At 37.2% G+C, this 19,963-nt stretch overlaps 2 protein-coding genes across 4 annotated transcripts; one reads left to right on the top strand and one right to left on the bottom strand.

The window, feature by feature from the left end:
• Nucleotides 1–90: 90 nt before the first annotated feature.
• On the bottom strand, nucleotides 91–8,788 carry LOC137944868 (DNA-directed RNA polymerase II subunit RPB1-like). Its single transcript, XM_068790650.1, has 14 exons — nucleotides 8,512–8,788; nucleotides 8,084–8,347; nucleotides 6,954–7,241; nucleotides 6,654–6,812; nucleotides 6,059–6,220; nucleotides 5,765–5,985; nucleotides 5,521–5,662; nucleotides 5,107–5,442; nucleotides 4,656–4,942; nucleotides 4,316–4,574; nucleotides 1,098–4,159; nucleotides 939–1,010; nucleotides 613–666; nucleotides 91–522 (listed from the first exon to the last, which is right to left on the bottom strand). The coding sequence occupies exons 1-14, from the start codon at nucleotides 8,593–8,595 to the stop codon at nucleotides 420–422; spliced, it is 5,493 nt and encodes a 1,830-aa protein (XP_068646751.1). The 5' UTR covers nucleotides 8,596–8,788; the 3' UTR covers nucleotides 91–419.
• Nucleotides 8,789–13,919: 5,131 nt separating this feature from the next.
• LOC137944001 (prohibitin-1, mitochondrial-like) lies at nucleotides 13,920–19,229 on the top strand. 3 transcript variants are annotated; one of them, XM_068789488.1, is made up of 7 exons: nucleotides 13,920–14,011; nucleotides 14,112–14,157; nucleotides 17,068–17,250; nucleotides 18,016–18,132; nucleotides 18,269–18,439; nucleotides 18,554–18,766; nucleotides 18,865–19,229. In XM_068789488.1, exons 3-7 carry the CDS (start codon nucleotides 17,080–17,082, stop codon nucleotides 19,057–19,059), a joined length of 867 nt encoding a protein of 288 aa, XP_068645589.1. In that variant the 5' UTR covers nucleotides 13,920–14,011; nucleotides 14,112–14,157; nucleotides 17,068–17,079; the 3' UTR covers nucleotides 19,060–19,229. The 3 variants fall into 3 exon arrangements, with proteins under 3 accessions (XP_068645589.1, XP_068645590.1, XP_068645591.1); XM_068789489.1 differs by having other exon boundaries at nucleotides 13,927–14,000; XM_068789490.1 differs by lacking the exon at nucleotides 13,920–14,011 and adding an exon at nucleotides 14,017–14,035.
• Nucleotides 19,230–19,963: the final 734 nt, after the last annotated feature.

Genomic DNA, 19,963 nt, shown 5'->3' with positions numbered 1-19,963 from the left:
CTTACGCAAACTTGGGGAAGCCAAGATATAAAGACATGTTCGTGATGAGCACGGGCTTCAAATTTCTATTGACAGCTGAGAAAACGAGCATAAGAATCAAAGTCGGGTCAGTTTACATATCTTTTCTTCCGACCGTAACAATTTTTCTCTATGATCAATGAGCAAACTATGCATGATCAAAGAGTTACACAATAGAAAATGCAGTGGTGTCCAGACAAGAGTTATTATCCCTTGCCAGTCTCTAACCATGGGATCGTGATCCCAAATGATTTATATAGTACAAGAAGGCAACAAGAGAGGATGATTCTTATGGACCAAAAACAAGACCTCTTGAGATGCAACCACCATTTCAGGCCCTGGATTGAAGTTTAAAAGATAATCGTAGTAGGGTTGCTTTGCACCCACTCATCCTTCTCCCTTTACTTTGTGACGTCCTCATCCTTGTTGGTGAATTGTGGCGTGTATTGGCTTGTTGAAGAGGGAGAGTAACCTGGCGCAGTAGGCGAGTAACCGGCACTAGGGCTGTACAAAAAATACATGAGTTTGCAGAGTAAGCTCAGATCGACTCCATTCCCTACAAAATGATGGTGACATAAGATGATAGAATCTCACCTGTATTGAGGAGAACTTGGGCTGTAATCTGGACCAGTGCCTGAATTGTATGGGCTGTGAAATAGAAGAATGATCAGTTTATAAGAAATTATCTTCAAATTTGAGGCATTTGTTCAGCTCAATGACAAAATCATGCGGCAGATCCTAGGTGGCTCACAAAGTTGTACTTACAAGACGCAAACTAACAGATAAGAAGAAACATTTTATAGTGCACTGTTATAGCTTAATTACTAATGCTTACAACAAGCATACAAACACAAAAAAGAAAAGACCATGCCAGCTCATTGAAAATATTAGAACTTGACTTCAAATACTAAAAAATTTACCTGCTCGGGCTATATGTAGGACTAGGTGGAGAATAGGATGGAGAAGTAGGTGAATATGATGGTGATGTAGGGCTGCATCACAAGTAAAAAGGAATAAGCATAAGAATAAGAACGAAGGTAGCAGACTGAAGAAAAAAAAAAGGTCATTTCAATGCTTACCTGTAATTTGGTGATGACTGACTGTATGGACTAGAAGGAGATAACCTGGGACTGCTTGGGGAGTATGCCAGAGATGGACTATATTTTGCTGAAGGGGGATTATAGCTTGGTGACGTTGGGCTATAGCTGGGAGAGGTTGGACTGTAGCTAGGGGATGTAGGACTATACCCAGGAGACGTAGGACTATAGGCAGGAGAGGTGGGACTATAGGAGGGAGATGTAGGACTGTAGGAAGGTGAAGTGGGGCTGTATGAAGGAGATGTGGGACTGTAAGATGGTGATGTAGGACTGTATGCAGGAGAAGTAGGGCTATACACAGGAGAAGTGGGACTGTAAACCGGTGATGTAGGACTGTAGCTCGGCGAAGTTGGACTGTAACTGGGTGAAGTAGGGCTGTAACTAGGCGAAGTTGGACTGTAACTAGGTGATGTTGGACTGTAGCTTGGTGAGGTAGGTGAATACGATGGACTTGTGGGGGAGTAAGCAGGGCTAGTAGGGCTATATCCTGGAGAGCTGGGGCTATATGTGGGGGAGGTGGGACTATAACCAGGTGATGTAGGACTATAACCAGGAGATGTCGGACTATATCCAGGAGACGTAGGACTATAGCCTGGAGATGACGGACTGTAGCCTGGAGATGATGGACTGTAGCCTGGTGAAGAAGTAGGAGAAAATGCCATCCCACCAATATAAGGAGAAAATTGAGCATCTGTCATTGGTGAAGCTCGGACATTTGGACTCATCGAATAAGGTGACATCAAGCCAGCTTCAGTATATGGAGTGCCAGTAATTGGTGAACGAGATGGAGTCGTAACGAAATCCAACCCTTCCAAGTAACTAGGAAGCTGGAGCTCAATTGCCTGCTGAAGCATCTGGTCATTCAGATACAAGGCACAGCCCCCAGTGCCTATGGGAGCAAGCTGCCCAAGCATGATATTTTCTGTAACACCCCTGAGATGATCTACTTCAGCATATAGTGCAGCATCCAGAAGAATGTCTACAGTTTCCTCAAATGAGCATCTCATCATTGGGCCTGTATCATTGCGATTAATACCATGACGGGTGATGGCCATTAAGTGTCCCCTGTAAGTCATTGTGTCACAGAGAATAGCCAGATGTCGATAGTTCACATAGGACCCATCAAAAGATATGACCACACGCAACTCATCAAGAAGAGATCGACGAACTGCCTCAATTCCAAGTACTTCAATTACTTCAATCAAATGGTTGCTGGTAGTCCTTCTGGCATCCACATCTTCATGACACATAACTGCCAGCAGATTAACACCTTCAGTATCCAGCATCCACTCCATCTCCGGCTTAAATCCGTCAATATCCTCAAATTTGTTAATCTTTCCTGACTTTATGAACACCTTATTGATGTCAGGAATTCCTCGAAGGGCCATCTCTGTTAACATGTTACCTTCAATCTTCTTAAGGAAGACATCATCTTCAGCAGATTCATCTTCCAACTCACCTTTAGGAGCATCATCATTCATAATACGAATACGAAGGATGAGCTTTTCTGCATTATCATCATTAAATATGCATGTTAAGTCATCATCAAACTCAATGTTGATCTTCTCGGCAATATCTGCCATGCTGAGTTTCTTATCCACCATCATTTCACGGTTCAGCTCAACACGCAGAAGCCAAGGAGATATCTTTTCTGGGGCAACCTCTTCATCTGGCATTTCATAGTATGACTTGACAAAATCAACATCTTCCTCAATAATTGTGCTCATGGGGTCAGGATCATACCAAACTTCTGTTGCTTGTGTCACACTACGCAATGTGGTGTACTCCAAAGCACACTGGACATTTTTGGCCTTCTCTTTTGTTTTGTTAACCTCAGGCTTCAAGTAAACAGACAGTGAAGGAGTCTTGATTTTCTTTGCAACATTAATAATTTCCCGCAACCGCGGAACACCAAGAGTGACATTCTTGGCACTCACACCAGCATAGTGGAAGGTGTTTAGGGTCATCTGAGTAGCTGGCTCACCAATAGACTGAGCAGCCACACATCCTATCATTTCACCAGGGGCAACAAGCGACTGCAAAAATCTAGACTCTACCTCACCAATCACCCATTCAAATGCTTCCCGAGTTAGTCTGTATTCCTTCAAAACACGTTTGCTCGCCAATGTGCTCCGAAGAAGTATGTTGAAGAAGAGAGTGGCATTTTTCTGAGCTTCAATGCTCATTGGATCCTCTCCAGGGACAACCTTCAATCTTTCTTGAAGCTTATCAACTGCTTCAACAATCTCCATTGGATGCATATCGGATGGCCTTCTCAAGTCAACCTTAAATGTCTTCTGTGCATTCCAGATCAGTCTCTTCAGATTCACAGGCATGGGCCATGAGTTATCACCTGTTGTCACTATTTCAGACCCAAGCTGGTATCGATCTCCTTCCAGTTTCTGAACTTCAGCATCAAACACATTACGGAACTCTCTGATGGTCTTCAAATCCTCAACATGCTCAGGTAACATGTAGCTCGGATTCCAATTATCATCATCAAACTCATACCTAAAAACTTTATCAAACTCCAATTTCTTCATCTTCAAGGAGTCCAGTTTCTGTGTTTCAATCCAAACAGCATCCATCCCATCTTCTCCGTAAAGAAATTGAATTACATCACCTAACGAGTTCCTGACAGTACCATCATATTTGACCATAATGTCTTCCATAGCCTTCACAAGTCTTCTTTGAATATAGCCAGTTTCAGAGGTTTTCACAGCCGTATCTATAAGACCCTCCCTACCACCCATTGCATGGAAGAAGAACTCCTGAGGTGTCAGTCCACGCAGATATGAGTTTTCAACAAAACCACGACTTTCAGGCCCATAGTCATCTTTGGTGAAATGAGGTAAAGTCCGATCATTAAACCCATAAGGAATACGTTTCCCTTCAACATTTTGTTGTCCCACACAAGCAGTCATCTGCGAGATGTTGATAAAACTTCCTTTTGATCCAGCAGTAACCATTGCCTTAAGATTGTTACTCTCAGACAAGCTCTTCTGTGCACTACTGCCAGCATCATCTCGAGCCTTATTCAAAACCTATAAGATGTTTTAAGTTCAGTTAAAAATCCCATTCCCAAATAGCCAAGAGCAAAGGGTGGAATAACATGTTAAGAATGAGCAACTGATCATAGTCCATAAAGATCATCTTGTTTCCACAAAAAAAAAAAAGGATACAAGAGTACCATCATTTACCTGATTCACTCTATTTTCAAATGATTCCATCATAGTCCGCCCAGGCTCTGCCTCCAACTGCTTTTCTTGTGCAGCCTTGATTAGCTCTTTCACTTCATTCTTTGCCTTCTGAATTGTCTCATTTATTTTTTCCATTGTGTTGGCATCAGCAATAGTATCCCCAATTCCAATACTGAAAGCATTTTGTAGTAGCCAGTAGTTAACAAGCCATTGAGTGTGCCCCAAAAACTTCCGGGCTGCATCTGGACCCACCTCTTCCCTGCAAAAACAAGTGATTTGTCAGCAAATTTGAGAATCAAATACAAACATAGACATAAGAATCCATGTTAATGGGACACACCATATAACATGAATGAGACTGCCAGTTGATGTCCCTAGGGTCTTTTTGCACAGGGTGCCCGAAAGAAGCTCTCCTTTCTCTATCCGAACTTGAGTATCTCCAGGGGTTATAAATCCTGTCTCAGATTCCAAGTGCCATGCTGATTGTCTTAGGAGATTTATCTGCTTCGGTATTATAAGATTAAATACTTGCTTTCCAGTCCAAAGAGGCCGAGGCTTCAGAATTGCAGGAGCAGGTACTTTCCCATCAAAATCTTCCCACCACATCAAGATGTTCATAAATACATCCTACAAAAGAGAGAATTTCAATCATTGGTAAAAGAGAACACCATTAAACATACATACATAACAATAATAAAAAAAATTGAAATGGGAGAAAAGGAATTATGAAAACAATTTGAAAAGTAAACAAATAAAAAATAAAGCAGAATGAAGGTGGCATGATGTCCAACCTTCTCTATGAAGGTATCTCTTTTAGTGATCTTACGACACCCCAAGAGAGTGTCCTGAACAATGCCCATAACAGGACGGTTTGACTGGGGCGAAACAATGCATTTAGGTACCATCATCAGTTCCAAAACTTCTGCTCTCGTCTCAAAAGACTGAGGCACATGCATGTTCATTTCATCACCATCAAAATCAGCATTGTAAGGAGAAGTCACAGACAAATTCAACCGAAAAGTTGAGTATGGCATAATCTTGATGCGGTGCCCCATGATGGACATTTTATGAAGACTAGGCTGTCGGTTGAAAAGAACAAAGTCCCCATCTATCAAATGCCTCTCCACCTGCAGGAACCAGACGGATCAATTCAGAAGAAATCACATCTCCCAACGACAAAATAGCTACTTAATAACAAAACATGCCTTGTATCCAAGCTCCAGATGATGATCACTACTTTTCTTCAAGTACCGAAGATCCAGCCTCTGTCCGTCCTCTCTTATAATGTACTTGGCACCAGTTTTGCCAGGAGGAGGATGAGGACCATATTCCACAAGCTCCTTCAATCTGTCAATCGTGGACAATTATTTTACGGAAGCCAGTTCAATGTGTAAACAATAAATAAATAGACATTGAGAAGCCATACAAGAAGGGGAATGAAAAGGATACCTGTCAATGTTATACGGAGTCACAGTTTCAGGATAAGTCAAATTTAGAGCAATGCTCCAAGGAACCCCCAATTCATCAATGTTAATAGTTGGATCCGGTGTGATGACAGTTCGTGCCGAAAAATCCACACGCTTCCCCATTAAATTACCTCTGATCCGACCTTCTTTTGCCTTAAGTCTACTGCATATAGATTTGATAGGTCTTCCTGACCGCTGAGTTGCCTGGAAAGTATAACAAGTTTTAGTAAACCACAGTCAGTACCTTAAAAATTTTAAATTCTCATATTGTGCGTACCCTAGGCTGACCAGGCAGCTCATTGTCAAAATACGTGGCAATGTGAAATTGCAGCAACTGAGCAAACTCTGAGATGATGTGGGCAGGAGCCCCATTCCTCTCCTGCCTCCTGAGGTTTTCATTGTGTCTAATGATCATAGCCAGTTGATGAGTCAAATCATCCTGTTTCACAGAATAAAGACAAATTTGAATACTACAAAAAGCAAATGAAAAACAGCTTCTTCATATTTTAACAATTTTTACCAGATGATTGAAACTTGAAAAATAAAATAATAAATAAGAATAAAACTCAGCAATCCAAGAGCTATATTCGGTTGAACATATGGTGGTACCAGGTAACAAGTTTTTTCGGAGTAAGTTTGACTTTAAACATGCAAACCAGCACTCAAAACTTTAGCTTATCAAGTATTGACCAAGCAGCATCTACCTATTGCTGCTCAAGCTTTAAGGCTTGCCAGATTAGTTTCAACCAGAGATGTGGAAAATCATACACAATAAAACCTAATCACGAGAACCACCGCAAAGAAAAAATAAATGAACAAAATAATAAATAAATAATAAAAATAGAATTTGTATAACATCGAAAGAATCTTGCCTCACTTCGTGAAGATGTATCCATCATCACAGAAGGTCTCACAGGAGGAGGAGGAATTGGCAAAACTTGCAGTATCATCCAGTCTGGCCGGGCATATTTTGGATTCAATCCCAAAAGGCTACAGTCCTCATCACTAATTCGCTTTAGAATACTAAGTACCTGCAAGTTATGATTCCAACCAAATGAAAAGGATTAAATTTCATGATTTAAAGTTCTCCTGACATTGCTTGAGTCTCCCAAGAATATAAACAAAAGCAACACATATTAAGAAGTAGACCAAGAACACTTATGGAGACTTACCCTTTCTGCAGAAAGCACTTGTTTTCTCTCAACAGGTTCAGGAAGTTGTTCTGTGTCATCGCTCTTCTTCTTTTGCTTGTATTCTGCAATTATCTTCATACCTTCAATGGTAAATTTTGGTTGTTGGGCCCCACAACCACCTTGGTTCTTCATTGGTTCATCTGATTCTTGAACTGGAACGTTAAGCTCATCTCCACATTTTTGCTTATTTTTACAGGCATCGAGAACTCTTTTCAGCCGATGCTTTGGGTTCTTAACTTTTAAAGCTTGCTTGAACTTGTGGTTATCCTGGAAGAAGTTAATAAAATTAAGTTAAGATATATAATAATTGAATTATCAATATGCAAAGCGAACATTGAAAAAACTGGCCAACATGTAATGGGGCCACAAATCATCTACTGAAGTATTTAGGAACAGAACAATTCGAATAAGCCGCATTTGCAATAAATTACTAAGAACCAGGATGTAGAGTACAGTCAAAATGTGAATATCATGTCCATAAAATGTCCACCTAAAGTGATCCAGATATAGGTCAGGATGTTGTTCAACGAAATTTCCAGGGGAAAAAATACATATAAAGATCAAGAAGTTGAAAAAACTTCAATGTCAAAACATGATGTCCAACAAAATCTTGATAATCCTAGAAAAACGAACTAGTGTTTCAGGTAAAAATACTACAGTACTGCGATAAGCCAATTTTTTCTGCATTCGAGATTCTTCTGGAGAATCCCTACAGTCGCAATTTGCTATTTTGGCCATTTGGTTGTATTTTGGTGCTGAAGTGCAATTTCTATGAAGTAGAATTTTTATTGCATTCAAAATTCTTTTGAAGAGTCCCTACGTTGCAAATTTGGTTGTATTTTGGTGGAGAAGTGCAATTTTTAGGAAGTAAGATTTTTTACCAGTCACAGAAAATCTCGTCTAACTCCCAAAAGTGAAAATGTAACTGTGCTGTATCAGCCATCTCGACCCAAAACTCTCGAAAAGGAAGGATATTTCTTTTATTCGGAAACTAGACAACGACCGGTTCAATCAAAAGCTCAAAAAACTTTGAGGGCAGACGAATTGAGCAGCCGCAGCAGTAAGCCAGTAATACATAATCTGATAAAGAAATAGAATCAGCTGCGCACCTCACGCCCAATAATTCTAGAGCAGTTGAAGCAAACAGATCGCAGAATGGACAGCACAGTCTTCAAGAAGCCTATGTGAAACATAGGCTTCGCAAGCTCAAGGTGCCCGAAATGGCCAGGACACTCTGCCATATTTGCTGTGCAGGTCTCGCATTTCAACTTTCGATCGATTGTACCAAGCCTTAGGTCACTGAGACCCCCTGGTTTAGGCTTACCTCTTTCCATGGTCTCACTGTGCTCGATCTGCACCACTGACATTTGCCTCTGTTGATACAAGAACAGACATAATCACAAGCCACGTCAAGCCAATATCCAAGAAACAATAACCATAACCAAGGTCCAAGCCGATAAACTTCCGATGGAATGCATATTCTTTTTACTGAATCACATGAAAATTTATCCAAAAAGGTACGTAAGTGAGGGATTACGATTTCATCGGGGCTGAGGATGCCGAACTGAACCATCTTGACCTTGGCGACTTCCGCCGGGGAGTATGGAAACCGCGTATCCATGGCGACAGATCTAGAGAGGTCCCGGAGTTAGTATTTAGGATTAGGCTTATGCTTCAAAGTTGATATCTTGGAAAGACGAGGTTTTTGATCGGGTATCGTAGTCGTCTTGTCGTTCTAAACTCTTTGTTACCGTGTTTCTGTGTTTCTGTGTTTCCGCTGTGTAAAGACGGAAGGGAATCCTCTCCACACTCGAGCGAAGGGACCTCAAGGAGAACCGCGTGAAAAATGGCCCTAGACGTGTATTTATAGACGAAATTCTAAACGCCGCCTCTGAAAAAGTAACCAGGGCACGTTCCGCGAAGCTAACGATTTCTTATCGGATGCGCAAAGACCGAATAGTAAACCGACTGCTTCGGTCATTGGGTTTCTCCTACCCAAAGTAACATGGGGAGAGGGTCTCATACGAACCCCGTAACCTATAAAAGAAAATAAAATAAGAATTTAATTATTATTATTTTTAAAAATAGTTAATAAAATAAGATAATAATCAAATTATGTTTTTTGCTAACTATTTTTTAGAATAATAATAGTCACATTTTTATTTTTTTTTCTTTTCTTTTTTTTATCGAGTTTCAAACATACTCTAAGACAAGAAAAAATACTTAATTGATTGTTGAGTTAAGGACGGGTTTCTCCAAACTTGACATATAGGGATAAATACCTTAAATGTGAATATATAGTTTAGTCAAATGTAAGTCAAGGATACAAGAATTGGATGGGGATGAGACTACAAAGTTAGAACAGGGATTCAAGGACAAGGCAAGGTCGGAGACAAAGATAGGGTTGGTTTTCTAACTATGTTTGCAATTTTTCGGGGTCAGATTATGGGTTGGGGTTCAAGTTCAAAGTTTAGTTGTTAGGGTTTAGGGTTAAGAACAAATTTCAGACCAAACTCGTGTCCATCCGTATTCGTGTTATATTAGAAATAGGGGTGGGCATGGGTTAGGTTAAATGGACAATTGACCCAACGTTTAGGAGATGGGGTTTCTTATCACTCTATGGGGTGGAGATGGGTTGAGAGACAACAGTTTAATGCCAAGATGGAGCCGGGATGGGTTTTACCATCCTCCTCTAAACCCGACTTGGAGGGTCTACTTTCATAATGTGTTTTAAATATTACACATAATTTTAATATAAAAAAATTACTTATTTTTATTAATAATAGTCAAATTTGTTGGTATACATAGATTATTACTACTAATTATTCAAAAAACCAAAAAATATAAGCTAAAGGAGCACTCTTTTGAGAGTCCATATGTCGAAAACCTCTTTTGATTTTTACCTCTTCACTAACTTAAAAATTATTATTTGTTATCAATTCTTATATTTAAAATATATTTAAAATTAAGTTATAATACAAAAATAAATAACTATAACATAAAACACCCAAACTTCTAGTTCATTTTTGTTTCTCTTGTCCCTTGGACATGGTTCCTAACTTGTACTATAAAAGTATAAAATAATTTAATGACAACTTTGGTTAATATATTGTATTTTTCTAATTTAATTGGATATTAAGTTTTTAAACAATAAATTAATTTATTAGCTTATTATTAATGAAGTAAAATGTGTCTCTAATTATAACAAAGGCCCAAAATCTAACTCATAAAGATAAGTCTTAGAATAATTAAACAATTGAACATATATAGAATACGAAAATAACTAAAAACACTTTTATTATTGTAATTAGTGTTTTGTGAGACTTCTTATTGTGATAGTCATGTAAGACTCTCTCGTACTTACTCTTCAACACCCCTTGCTTGATTATTTTGATCACATCAAATAAAATTCTCTTTCTTTGTATAGAGGCCCAACTTGGAAAAACACAAATATGAGAAAAAAAAAATTCTCCTAATCGTACGACAAAACTCCATACACTAATACGAACAATCATAGTATAAAAAGACTGCTCAATTTCAAAGGTGGAAAAAAAACATAATTTTTAGAGATGACGATGCCGAATATATACAATCGATGTAGACTAGAAAGCCACCACTAGAGAGGAGATCCGGATCCAATCACTTTGTGTGATCTCACCTTAAAACTAAAATAATAATTTTATTAAAGTTGACTTGCATAAAACTCAGGGCAGAACCAATATTTTTTGTCTAAAACAAATAAATTTGACCCGAACTCGGACTCGAACCCGAACTTGCGAGTGGACTTATACCAAATTGGATCAAATCTATTCAACCTAGTCTAGATAAATTTGGACCCCCAAACCGAGAAAAAACGTTAGGATCTTCCTCCATGTTCGATAAACTCTTTTGGGAATTTCGATTATGAGTTAGACTTCACAAAACTATAATCTCATCGATTTGTTGTCTTTCATATCATCTTCTTGCTATAGTGATGAACTGTCAACTTAAAATCACCTCTACAAGTAGCATCATATCTGTCGTACCACATAATGAACTAATCGATACTTCATATTTCTAAAAACTCTCTAATAGTGAGAAGTTTTTGACTTTATAATATTTCAATGAAGACAGTCGTATATGATATTTGTTACCCAATAACGAAACGGTGAGGATGTTATCGAAGCCAGTGCTAACCATGGCATCAAAGAAGTTGGAGATGTGAGCTTACTATATTCTTTGAGTTGCTTTCATAATTTTTGGCAAAGATTGTAGTACCTTGGAAGAGGCATTCACTGCACTCAGCAGTCATTCTTGGTCGTTCACGGTGGTCTGTTAGAAAAGCTAGAAGAAAGATGTATGCATTTCTTTATAGACACTAACCGCAACCACTTCCTTGAATCTGAATGTGCACTCTCATAGCTTTTGAACCATGACAATAAAGGCAAAAATTACAACAGTAGGCAAGAATCTCTCATAGTTCCATGAACTGCTGATCACCAATTTAGAACTTGGATCTCTTGATCCTTTTGAGCATGCAACTCTACTTCTTGTAGCAAATATGATCACGTAAAAAATTCCAGCACTTCAATCTTTAAGATAACAACAAATCAAATTTAAAGACAACAACAACTAAAGGTTAATTATTGAACCAATATTGCAATACATGAGACAAGCAAAACGAAGGTAACATGGATCTCAAGGGACTCGAGCACATCCATAACAACAAACACTACATCATTATAGAGATGAGTAACAACGTAGAACTACATCTCTTTTGTTCAACAACAAAGACCGAGATCATGATTTTAGCAAATTCAAATCCTTTTAAGGCATCTTGAAAATCCAATAGTGGTTGCAATTAGGGTAGTAACAAAAACCAACTAGGATTTTTTGTGTTTAAAATGAAAAAAAAAAGTAGAATAGAGATAGGTATAAAATCATAACATAGAATAAAACAAGAATTAGAAAGAGTTCTGGAAACTCAAAACATTAAGAAACAAAGCAAATAATTCAACCACAACAAAAAACTTAGTAATATTATGATTTTTTTTTGCCGAATAAGTATTTTAAAGTTGTTGTTTTGGGGATTTAGAGGAACCAAATACCAAGTATAATACTCACAAATACCTTTTTAATGCATTAATAAGGGCAATTAAGGTCGTTGGAGTCTATTTTGAAGAGGTCATGAAGATGGAGTCAAAAAGTCAAAGAAAACACTTGTGTTGATCTATCCTTTTGCCATGTTCTCAAATTACCACTTTGCGAATTGAGATGATGATGAAAGGTTTGAACCATTTATGTCATTTCTTGGACTTTTGAAAATCTCAAATAAAACAACATATTGATTGTTATCTTAGTTTATTCAACCTTGCCCAACAAATAAAATTATGATGGCTTGACTTGTTCTAGGTGTTTCAATAGTCGAAGTGGATTTATCTTTTTTTTTTTGTCGAGCTACTTGACAACATCCTCTGATTAATAACAAGTACTCTAACTACAAAGACCATATCTTCCTGGACTTCTTCTTTCTATTTTGTTCATCTTTGTAACTTGAAGTGATTGCCATGGGTCGCCATTCTCTTGAGTCAGTGGTCTAGCATTCTTGTTTGAGCTCATTTTTTGTACTCAACCTTCTCAAAGGTAAGAGTCAATCTTTTATCAGTCGATTTGAGTAGCTTCACCATTGGGCTTCTTCTCGTCAGTCGATTTGAGTAGCTTCACCATTGGGCTTCTTCTCGTCAAGTTCATCTCAAAAGTTATTGAACATGACAAAGTCGGAGGAGGTTGAAAGTTTCTTCAATGGTTAAAAAAATATATGAAGGAACATAGAAGAAAATGTTGTAAATCAATAGAAAACTTCGTTGACCATGCGATCTAATGACAAAGAAAAAAAAACATATGCCACTACATTCCTCACAAATAAGAAACAAAGGGAAAGAACTTAGCAGTGCATAAACAGAAATAATGTTTGACATAGAAGATAACTTCTTCATGGTAGACATGATGCAATTCAAATAGAGAACAAAGAGTATAAGAGTATAAGAAGGAAAAAAAGGACAAAGCAAAACTAAACTACACTAAAATTTGATTGTGAGAGAAAAAACATATTATCTTTGTAAATTAACATTGTGTCAATTTACACCATGTTGAATTTATAGAAAAGAAAGTAATTCATTGGCTTATTGTTAACGTACTACAATGAGCCTCTATTTGTAATGGAGGAAATAAGTAGAATTTGATTATAATTAAACTATTCATGTCCCAAATGCACCTAAAGCCTAACTCAAAAAGATAAACCATAGAATAATTAAACACCTGGACATAAATAGAAGACTAAAATAATTAAAGAATTAAAATAATTTTTACCGGATTATTATTGCTCAGCGATACTGTTTACTATGAGAGTCATGTAAAATTATTTTATACATTATCTTCAACATCGGAAAAAAGTAGTAAATTGACTCAAGTCCATCTAAGTTCATGTACATTCAAGTTTTAATTTGACCATCAAAGTTGAACAAAGATACTAAAAAAATAGTTTTTTCTTAATATAAATTTAATTTCTTGTCACGATCGAGGTTAAATTGAGATGTTTTAGTATTTCTATCAGTTTTTAACAACAATACAAAGAAGGTATAACATTGTTTATAAATGTAACGAGGCTAATGGTATTCTTGTAAATAATATGACTATTCTAAAGAAGAAAAAATCGGTGCAACCAATGTTGCTTGGATTTGAGTCCAGCCTCTTTTGCCTATTTTAAATTATATTTTTATGTGTTATAAATTCCAAAATCCAAATAAGCCTTGCATTTTGTGTATAATTTTTTAGATAAATAGAACTGTTTCGACCGGGTCGGGTATGAAGATGATTCCCCTTAATCACAAGCGGCTGGGCCGATTATAAACCGACGTCATCGCTACTTGGCACCCAAGGCCCCGTATATACGAGAGAACTAGGAGTGCTGACGTCCCCCCAAGAAAGCTCTTACTAGGGTTTTGTAAAACCCTTTCTTAAGCTCTTTCTGCAGTTTCGCTCTTCTCGGTGAGTCTCAAGTATGCGACTGCTTCGACGACCTGGTTCTATACTTCTCACTTAGATTTTCCCCCAGATTTATGTTTACACACCCTTCTATATTTTTTTGATTTCTTTCAGGTAGCTCGCCCATCAGGTGTCTGAGTGTCCTTTGGGTTTTCATCAGGTGAGATTGATATTCGAGTTTATTATTTTCTTTGGTTGATTCATTTTCTTTCTACATGCATTTTTTCGTTACTACTTCTCATGTATTGGTAAGTTTCCCCATTTCCCATCTGCGCGCTGGTTGTGACTTAATTTATCGAAGGTGGTACTTATTCAGGTTCCGAGTCATACATGCGTCATGTACTGTTTTTGCCGGTTAAAATCCCGTATGTTTCCAAACAAGACTCCAGTCCCGTCCTTAGCAAACTGGGTTTACGTATGTTTTGAGTCGCTAAAGCTCCAAACGGATCATAAGTGCAGTTATTTTAATTTAATTATCCTTTTATACGATTTTAGACAGATTTCCAGATATTCTCTTTGAGGGTTTCCTCATTAATATATTAGCTCGGTCGGGGTCTTCGGGTGATCCCTAATGTAAATCATGATGCCGTGAATTATCTATTGCAAGTGATCACTACAAAGTTTGTTGGCATGATGTAACCTATCTGCCGGTAAGAACTTATTGGTTAGGTTCATGCCGGACACTGTTTTTCATTTTGCTTAAGTTTGTCATAAATTATTCTTGGACCCCTAAAATTGTAACTAGCTAGAATGTGACATGGATAGTTCGAAATGGTAGTCTTGATGGGCCTTATATTCTATAGATGCTCTCCATTGTCCAACCTCCAAAATCTTACAAAGGAGGCACAAGAGCCAATATTGTGAACTAGTCATGTAATGTCTTATTGAAATATTCTTGTTTTCAAGCTGGAAATTCATTAGTCTGTTTTTCAAGTTACAAAACCATTAATCTTTTTGAAACCTTCTACTTTTCAAGTTTCAAGTTCATAACTGTCTGTTCTTTTCTCTCTTTACATAGCTAATTTTGGATAGTTCAGCATTTCATTGTAGGCTTATTGTGATGTTTTATTGTAAAGCAGTCATTTTGCGCAATTAAAAATTATTGGGTAATGTAAACCATTGCTCTGAGACACGGTCTTAAGAATTATTGGGTAATGTAAACCATTGCTCTGAGACACGGTCTTAAGAATTATTTGGTTGTAGGCCATTGCTTTAATAAACATTCTGGTTGTCATTCTGGTTAGATGACTGGTTTTGATTCCTGGCTAGACTGAATTCAATCATTATTGAACCGGATTGATGCCAATTTTGGTTATTTTATGAAAGATTGAGCTCCTTTAAGTTGTCAGTTTGCTGCTAATATGAAGAATTTCAAGAATGGGAATAACTAAGAAGAATTGCTGTTTTAGTATTTTCAGGGCTATCTTGAGAAGCAAAGGTTTGTAATAGGACTATGGCAATTATTGACATTAAGACCTATAAACACATTCTTGTGTATCCAAATACCAGATATCTACAATTGTGTAAAGGTGAAAGAAATCCTTAGTCAGTGGATTGTTTCCATATGTCGTTTTGCATGGGATGGTTATTGAAAAATCTTCAGGGTATTTAAGAGATTGATGTTGAGGAGAAGTCATGGATGCTTTTGCTCTCAAGAAGAGACTTTGGTATGAAGCAAGAGTTGTTGCTAAGTTTGGCCAATAAAAATCTGGAAACATGGTCTCATTCTGTGATCACCTAGAATTGATTGATTCTCTGTATTTGATCTTCACTTGGTAGCAAAAACATGATCATAATTCATAAGTTTGGTTATGTATAGCCTGTTGTTTAACAAAGTAACACTAATCGAAATCTATTCTCTTGGAGAATGTCAGTGTCAGTGGTTGGAACATTCATAATAAGACAACTTATATACTTGAGAGCAAAATTACAAAGATATTGCATCTGTAGGATGAACTTTTGTCTCTAAAGAACATGATGTTATGAAACAAAATATGAAAATGGGAAGCTGTGAAGACTGATGATAAAGAGAGACATTGAGAAGATGGAGATGGAAAATAGTGATTTTTAAGTCCATGGATATGTCAATACCAAAGACAACAATGATTTGCTCAGGATTGGAGAAGAAGCATTGGAGGGAGAACAGAGATTTGAGAACTTAAAATGCATTTTCTTTCAGGTAACAACTTGAAATCCAACAGTTCAAGAATCCAAAATCTCAGATTCAAAAGCTGTTTCATGTCAATATTAAAGGAATGGCTTTTTTAACTTGGCATTCTCTGTTGTTCAATGGTAGATCTGTGAGACCAGACATGGGTTTAATTTTTGTGGAACCTGGTTCAACTGGCTGGTCTGATTGTCTTTCTAAAATTCATATAGTCATTTTTGATAGCTAATGGTAAGTGTTATTAAATTGCTCACTGTTATTTTCAGTTGGAAAAAGGTGCATAGAAATGTACTGATTATTGAGATGAACAAATAGAAGGTTGAGAGAAAGAAAAGGGACTGTTTTCCTATTATCTGGATATGGTAAAGATGAGTCATTACATAGGTACATATGATTATTTTGTAATTGCTTCTATTGTGAAGCAACACAATTTTTAATTTTGATATTAAAGTTTTGTAAGGCACATCCTGTTTTATAACGTTGTATTTTATCCATTGCTACCAGATAGGCAGATGATTACCTTTAGGCATCCTGTTTTATAACTTCATATTTTATCCTTTGCTACCAGATAGGCTTATGATTACCATCTAAACTTTCTAGGGCAAATTAAAGTTTGTTAAAATCTGGGAGAGAATCATCGTCTGAAGCACTATTTATTTAGTTGTTTGTTTTTCCATCTGAGCTGTGTATTCTTTTGCATTAATAACTCGATTTGTGGGAGCTACATGGCCTTTTCTGAACTTTTAAATTTAGTGTTGTATTATGACAGATCAATCTACTTGGATGTAGATTCTAGGTATCTGTTACTCTTCATGGATATGGTGTATGAATCTGCAATTACAGTTATTAAAGAAAAATAGCACGTGATCTTCTGAGCTAATGGACTTTTTTATAAATATTCAGGCTTTGGAAAACATGAACTTTGGAAGAGTTCCCAACATGCCTGCACCTGGTGCTGCCTCTGCACTAGTAAAGGTGGTATTGATTGGTGGTCTTGGTCTTTATGGAGCTCTGAATAGTCTCTACACAGTTGAAGGTGGACATCGAGCTATTGTCTTCAACCGATTAGTTGGTGTGAAGGAAAAGGTACTACTTTAACCATATGCTAGGTCTATCTATTTATGGCACCTTTCTATTGTCATGGCCATCATTGTGGTCGTTGTCTGATTTTCTTCCATTCTTGTGCTCATCATAAATTTTGGTGGGCATATCAAGCTCTCAAATCTCTTGAAATAAGTTGAGATGGTTTTGAGGTAGAGACCCAGTCGCTAGGGTTTGTTATACTGCACAATGTTTGGTTGATGCGTGAAATTCGTGTCATGTTGAGCAGGCATTTTAGACTGTTAATTGGTTCTAATGAAATTTCTTGTACCTCATCCCTTCTTCTGTTTCCTCTTCTCATTCATAAAATTGTTTTCAAACGTAAAGAATATATCCCCGCAACTGTCAGAGAGCAGGTTCATTTATCTGCCTGAGAACATTAGATCCTGCTTGTATCTGTAACTTTTGTCATGCTGTTTCTTCAATGTTTTGTGTTAAAGTTTCATTAGGTGCGACTTACTAGTCTTTATAGGCAGAGGATCCATGTCTTAAGACTGTCTCAAGTGCATGGTTGCTTTCGTACTATATACTGTTAGCACTCTTCAAGTGGAAGGGCAATTCTTTTAAATTTTCACGAGAACTAGGTTGCTATGTTCACTTAAGAGGAGCATGCTTTCTGAACTGATGTTCCTTCTACACAAGTAAAATGGGTCCGTACTGTATACCATCTTTGAATGAGTTTATATGTTGTATGCTAGCTTCATAGTCTAATTAATATTTAACAAAGCTACTTTCCTTCTGTTTCCTCAGGTCTATCCTGAAGGAACACATCTGATGATCCCTTGGTTTGATAGGCCTATCATTTACGATGTTCGTACTCGCCCACATCTTGTGGAGAGTACTTCTGGAAGTCGTGATCTGCAAATGGTAAATTCCTATGGTCGCCATTTATATATGCATGTGTGCAGTTGCTGACGTTCAAAAACAGTAGCAATGCCAATTAATCTTTTGGTTGAATCTCATTTGATTATCAAGTAGATTAGTTATACCCCTGTATGTGCAGGTGAAAATCAGTCTTCGAGTTCTGACACGGCCTGTGGCTGACCAACTGCCTACAATCTACCGGACTCTTGGGGAGAACTATAATGACAGAGTCCTGCCTTCCATTATCCATGAGACTTTGAAAGCTGTGGTTGCACAATATAATGCCAGCCAGCTTATCACGCAGAGAGAGGTAGACAATCTCACTAGGGAAACTAGATTAGAGAGACTTAGCTAGCTTGTAATCTTTTACTTTTGGAAGCTGTGATCAGCTCTTGATATCTGTAACACTTCTCTTTTCTTGTAGGCTGTAAGTAGGGAGATAAGAAAAATATTGACTGAGAGGGCAGCAAATTTTAATATTGCTCTTGATGATGTGTCTATCACAAGCCTCACTTTTGGGAGAGAGTACACTGCGGCTATCGAAGCTAAACAGATTGCTGCACAAGAAGCTGAACGTGCCAAATATGTGGTTGAAAAAGCTGAACAGGACAAGAGAAGTGCTATAATTAGAGCTCAGGTAAGTGAACTCGATTCTCAGTTCACACGTATCCTGATTTTTGGGTTACTCGACCAATCTAACAATCTTTCTATAAATTATCATCTTATTTGAACCAGGGAGAAGCAAAGAGTGCTCAGTTAATTGGTCAAGCCATTGCCAACAACCCTGCATTTATCACACTCAGAAAGATTGAAGCAGCAAGGGAAATAGCTCACACTATTGCTAACTCTGCAAACCGAGTTTTCTTGAATGCAGATGACCTCTTGCTGAATCTTCAGGGAATGAGTTTGGAGAACGGAACAAAGAAGTGAAGTTCGAAAGTCTCACAGATTTTGGTACCGTTTTAAATAAATTCATTCCGTTATTTGTAGAAACGGTTAGATTGTTTCCAACAACTGTTTTATTAGAACAGAAGACTGGTAGACTTGAATTTTGTGGGGAATATGGCCGGAGGGCTGCAGGTTTCTGGTTTTTTTGCTCAGTATAGAGATTTCTTATGTGTCCACTGTTTAACTGTAACAAAGTGCATTAATTTTGTCACCACAGTTTTGGCTTTTCACCGCTAATTTGATCGAATTGTTTAGTTCATTTTGGATATTCAGGGTGAACCCCTCTTGACTTGAGAATGATTTGAACGAAAAGATGTAGTTAAAATTCGTCGGGAAAAGAAGTTTGTGAAGTTTGTTAAAGAATAGTTTTACATGGATTAGTGAATACAAAATCTTGAGTTTATCAGACGAGAAAGAGAATAATTTTGAGATGGGTTTTGGATCTAACTTAACATACAAGTAGGTATTTATATGTTGGCCTATATTTAAATTATCTATTTGTATAAATACAAAAAGAGGTTTTACTCTAACTATCAACTTATAAAATAATAAAAAAAAAGTTTATATTTTAAAATTTTTATTTATAAATTATAAAAGAGGGTCTATACGTTCGCGTTAGATCAATTTCACAAAGTTAATAGCTGTTAATATTGTATTTGTTTTCTTATTTTAAATAATTTTTTAAATATATTTATATAAATATGAAACAAATGAAGTAAATTAAATTTTAGTAATTTTTAAAGATATTTTAGCTCGTATCAAGTTGTAATGTGTGCAGTTACGTTATGCTTCTCAATACAACTGTGGCCACACGAAAAAAAGGGAATTTTGTGCTGCTTCTGCTCAATGTGGATGGCAGAGCAATCAGCCCGGCCCCAAAAATCGC

This window comes from Aristolochia californica, unplaced genomic scaffold (assembly GCF_029961685.1).
Source record: "Aristolochia californica isolate CCGP_79_NKW_82.1479 unplaced genomic scaffold, dmAriCali1.0.hap1 SCAF_11, whole genome shotgun sequence".
Classification (NCBI taxonomy): domain Eukaryota; kingdom Viridiplantae; phylum Streptophyta; class Magnoliopsida; order Piperales; family Aristolochiaceae; genus Aristolochia; species Aristolochia californica.
Note: the sequence above shows the minus strand (reverse complement) of the source record. Positions and strands in the feature narration are given on the sequence as shown.

What these genes read in the sequence shown, in the direction of transcription:
- LOC137944868 (XM_068790650.1), bottom strand. Translation starts at nt 8,595, where the DNA reads ATGGATACGCGGTTTCCATACTCCCCGGCGGAAGTCGCCAAGGTCAAG. An exon ending in ATACATCTTCACGAAGTGAG is followed by an intron (nt 6,221 to 6,653) that starts GCAAGATTCTTT and finishes TCTGTGAAACAG; the next exon opens with GATGATTTGACTCATCAACT. An exon ending in ACTCCGTATAACATTGACAG is followed by an intron (nt 5,663 to 5,764) that starts GTATCCTTTTCA and finishes CACGATTGACAG; the next exon opens with ATTGAAGGAGCTTGTGGAAT.
- LOC137944001 (XM_068789488.1), top strand. Translation starts at nt 17,080, where the DNA reads ATGAACTTTGGAAGAGTTCCCAACATGCCTGCACCTGGTGCTGCCTCT. An exon ending in TAGTTGGTGTGAAGGAAAAG is followed by an intron (nt 17,251 to 18,015) that starts GTACTACTTTAA and finishes CTGTTTCCTCAG; the next exon opens with GTCTATCCTGAAGGAACACA. An exon ending in GAAGTCGTGATCTGCAAATG is followed by an intron (nt 18,133 to 18,268) that starts GTAAATTCCTAT and finishes CTGTATGTGCAG; the next exon opens with GTGAAAATCAGTCTTCGAGT.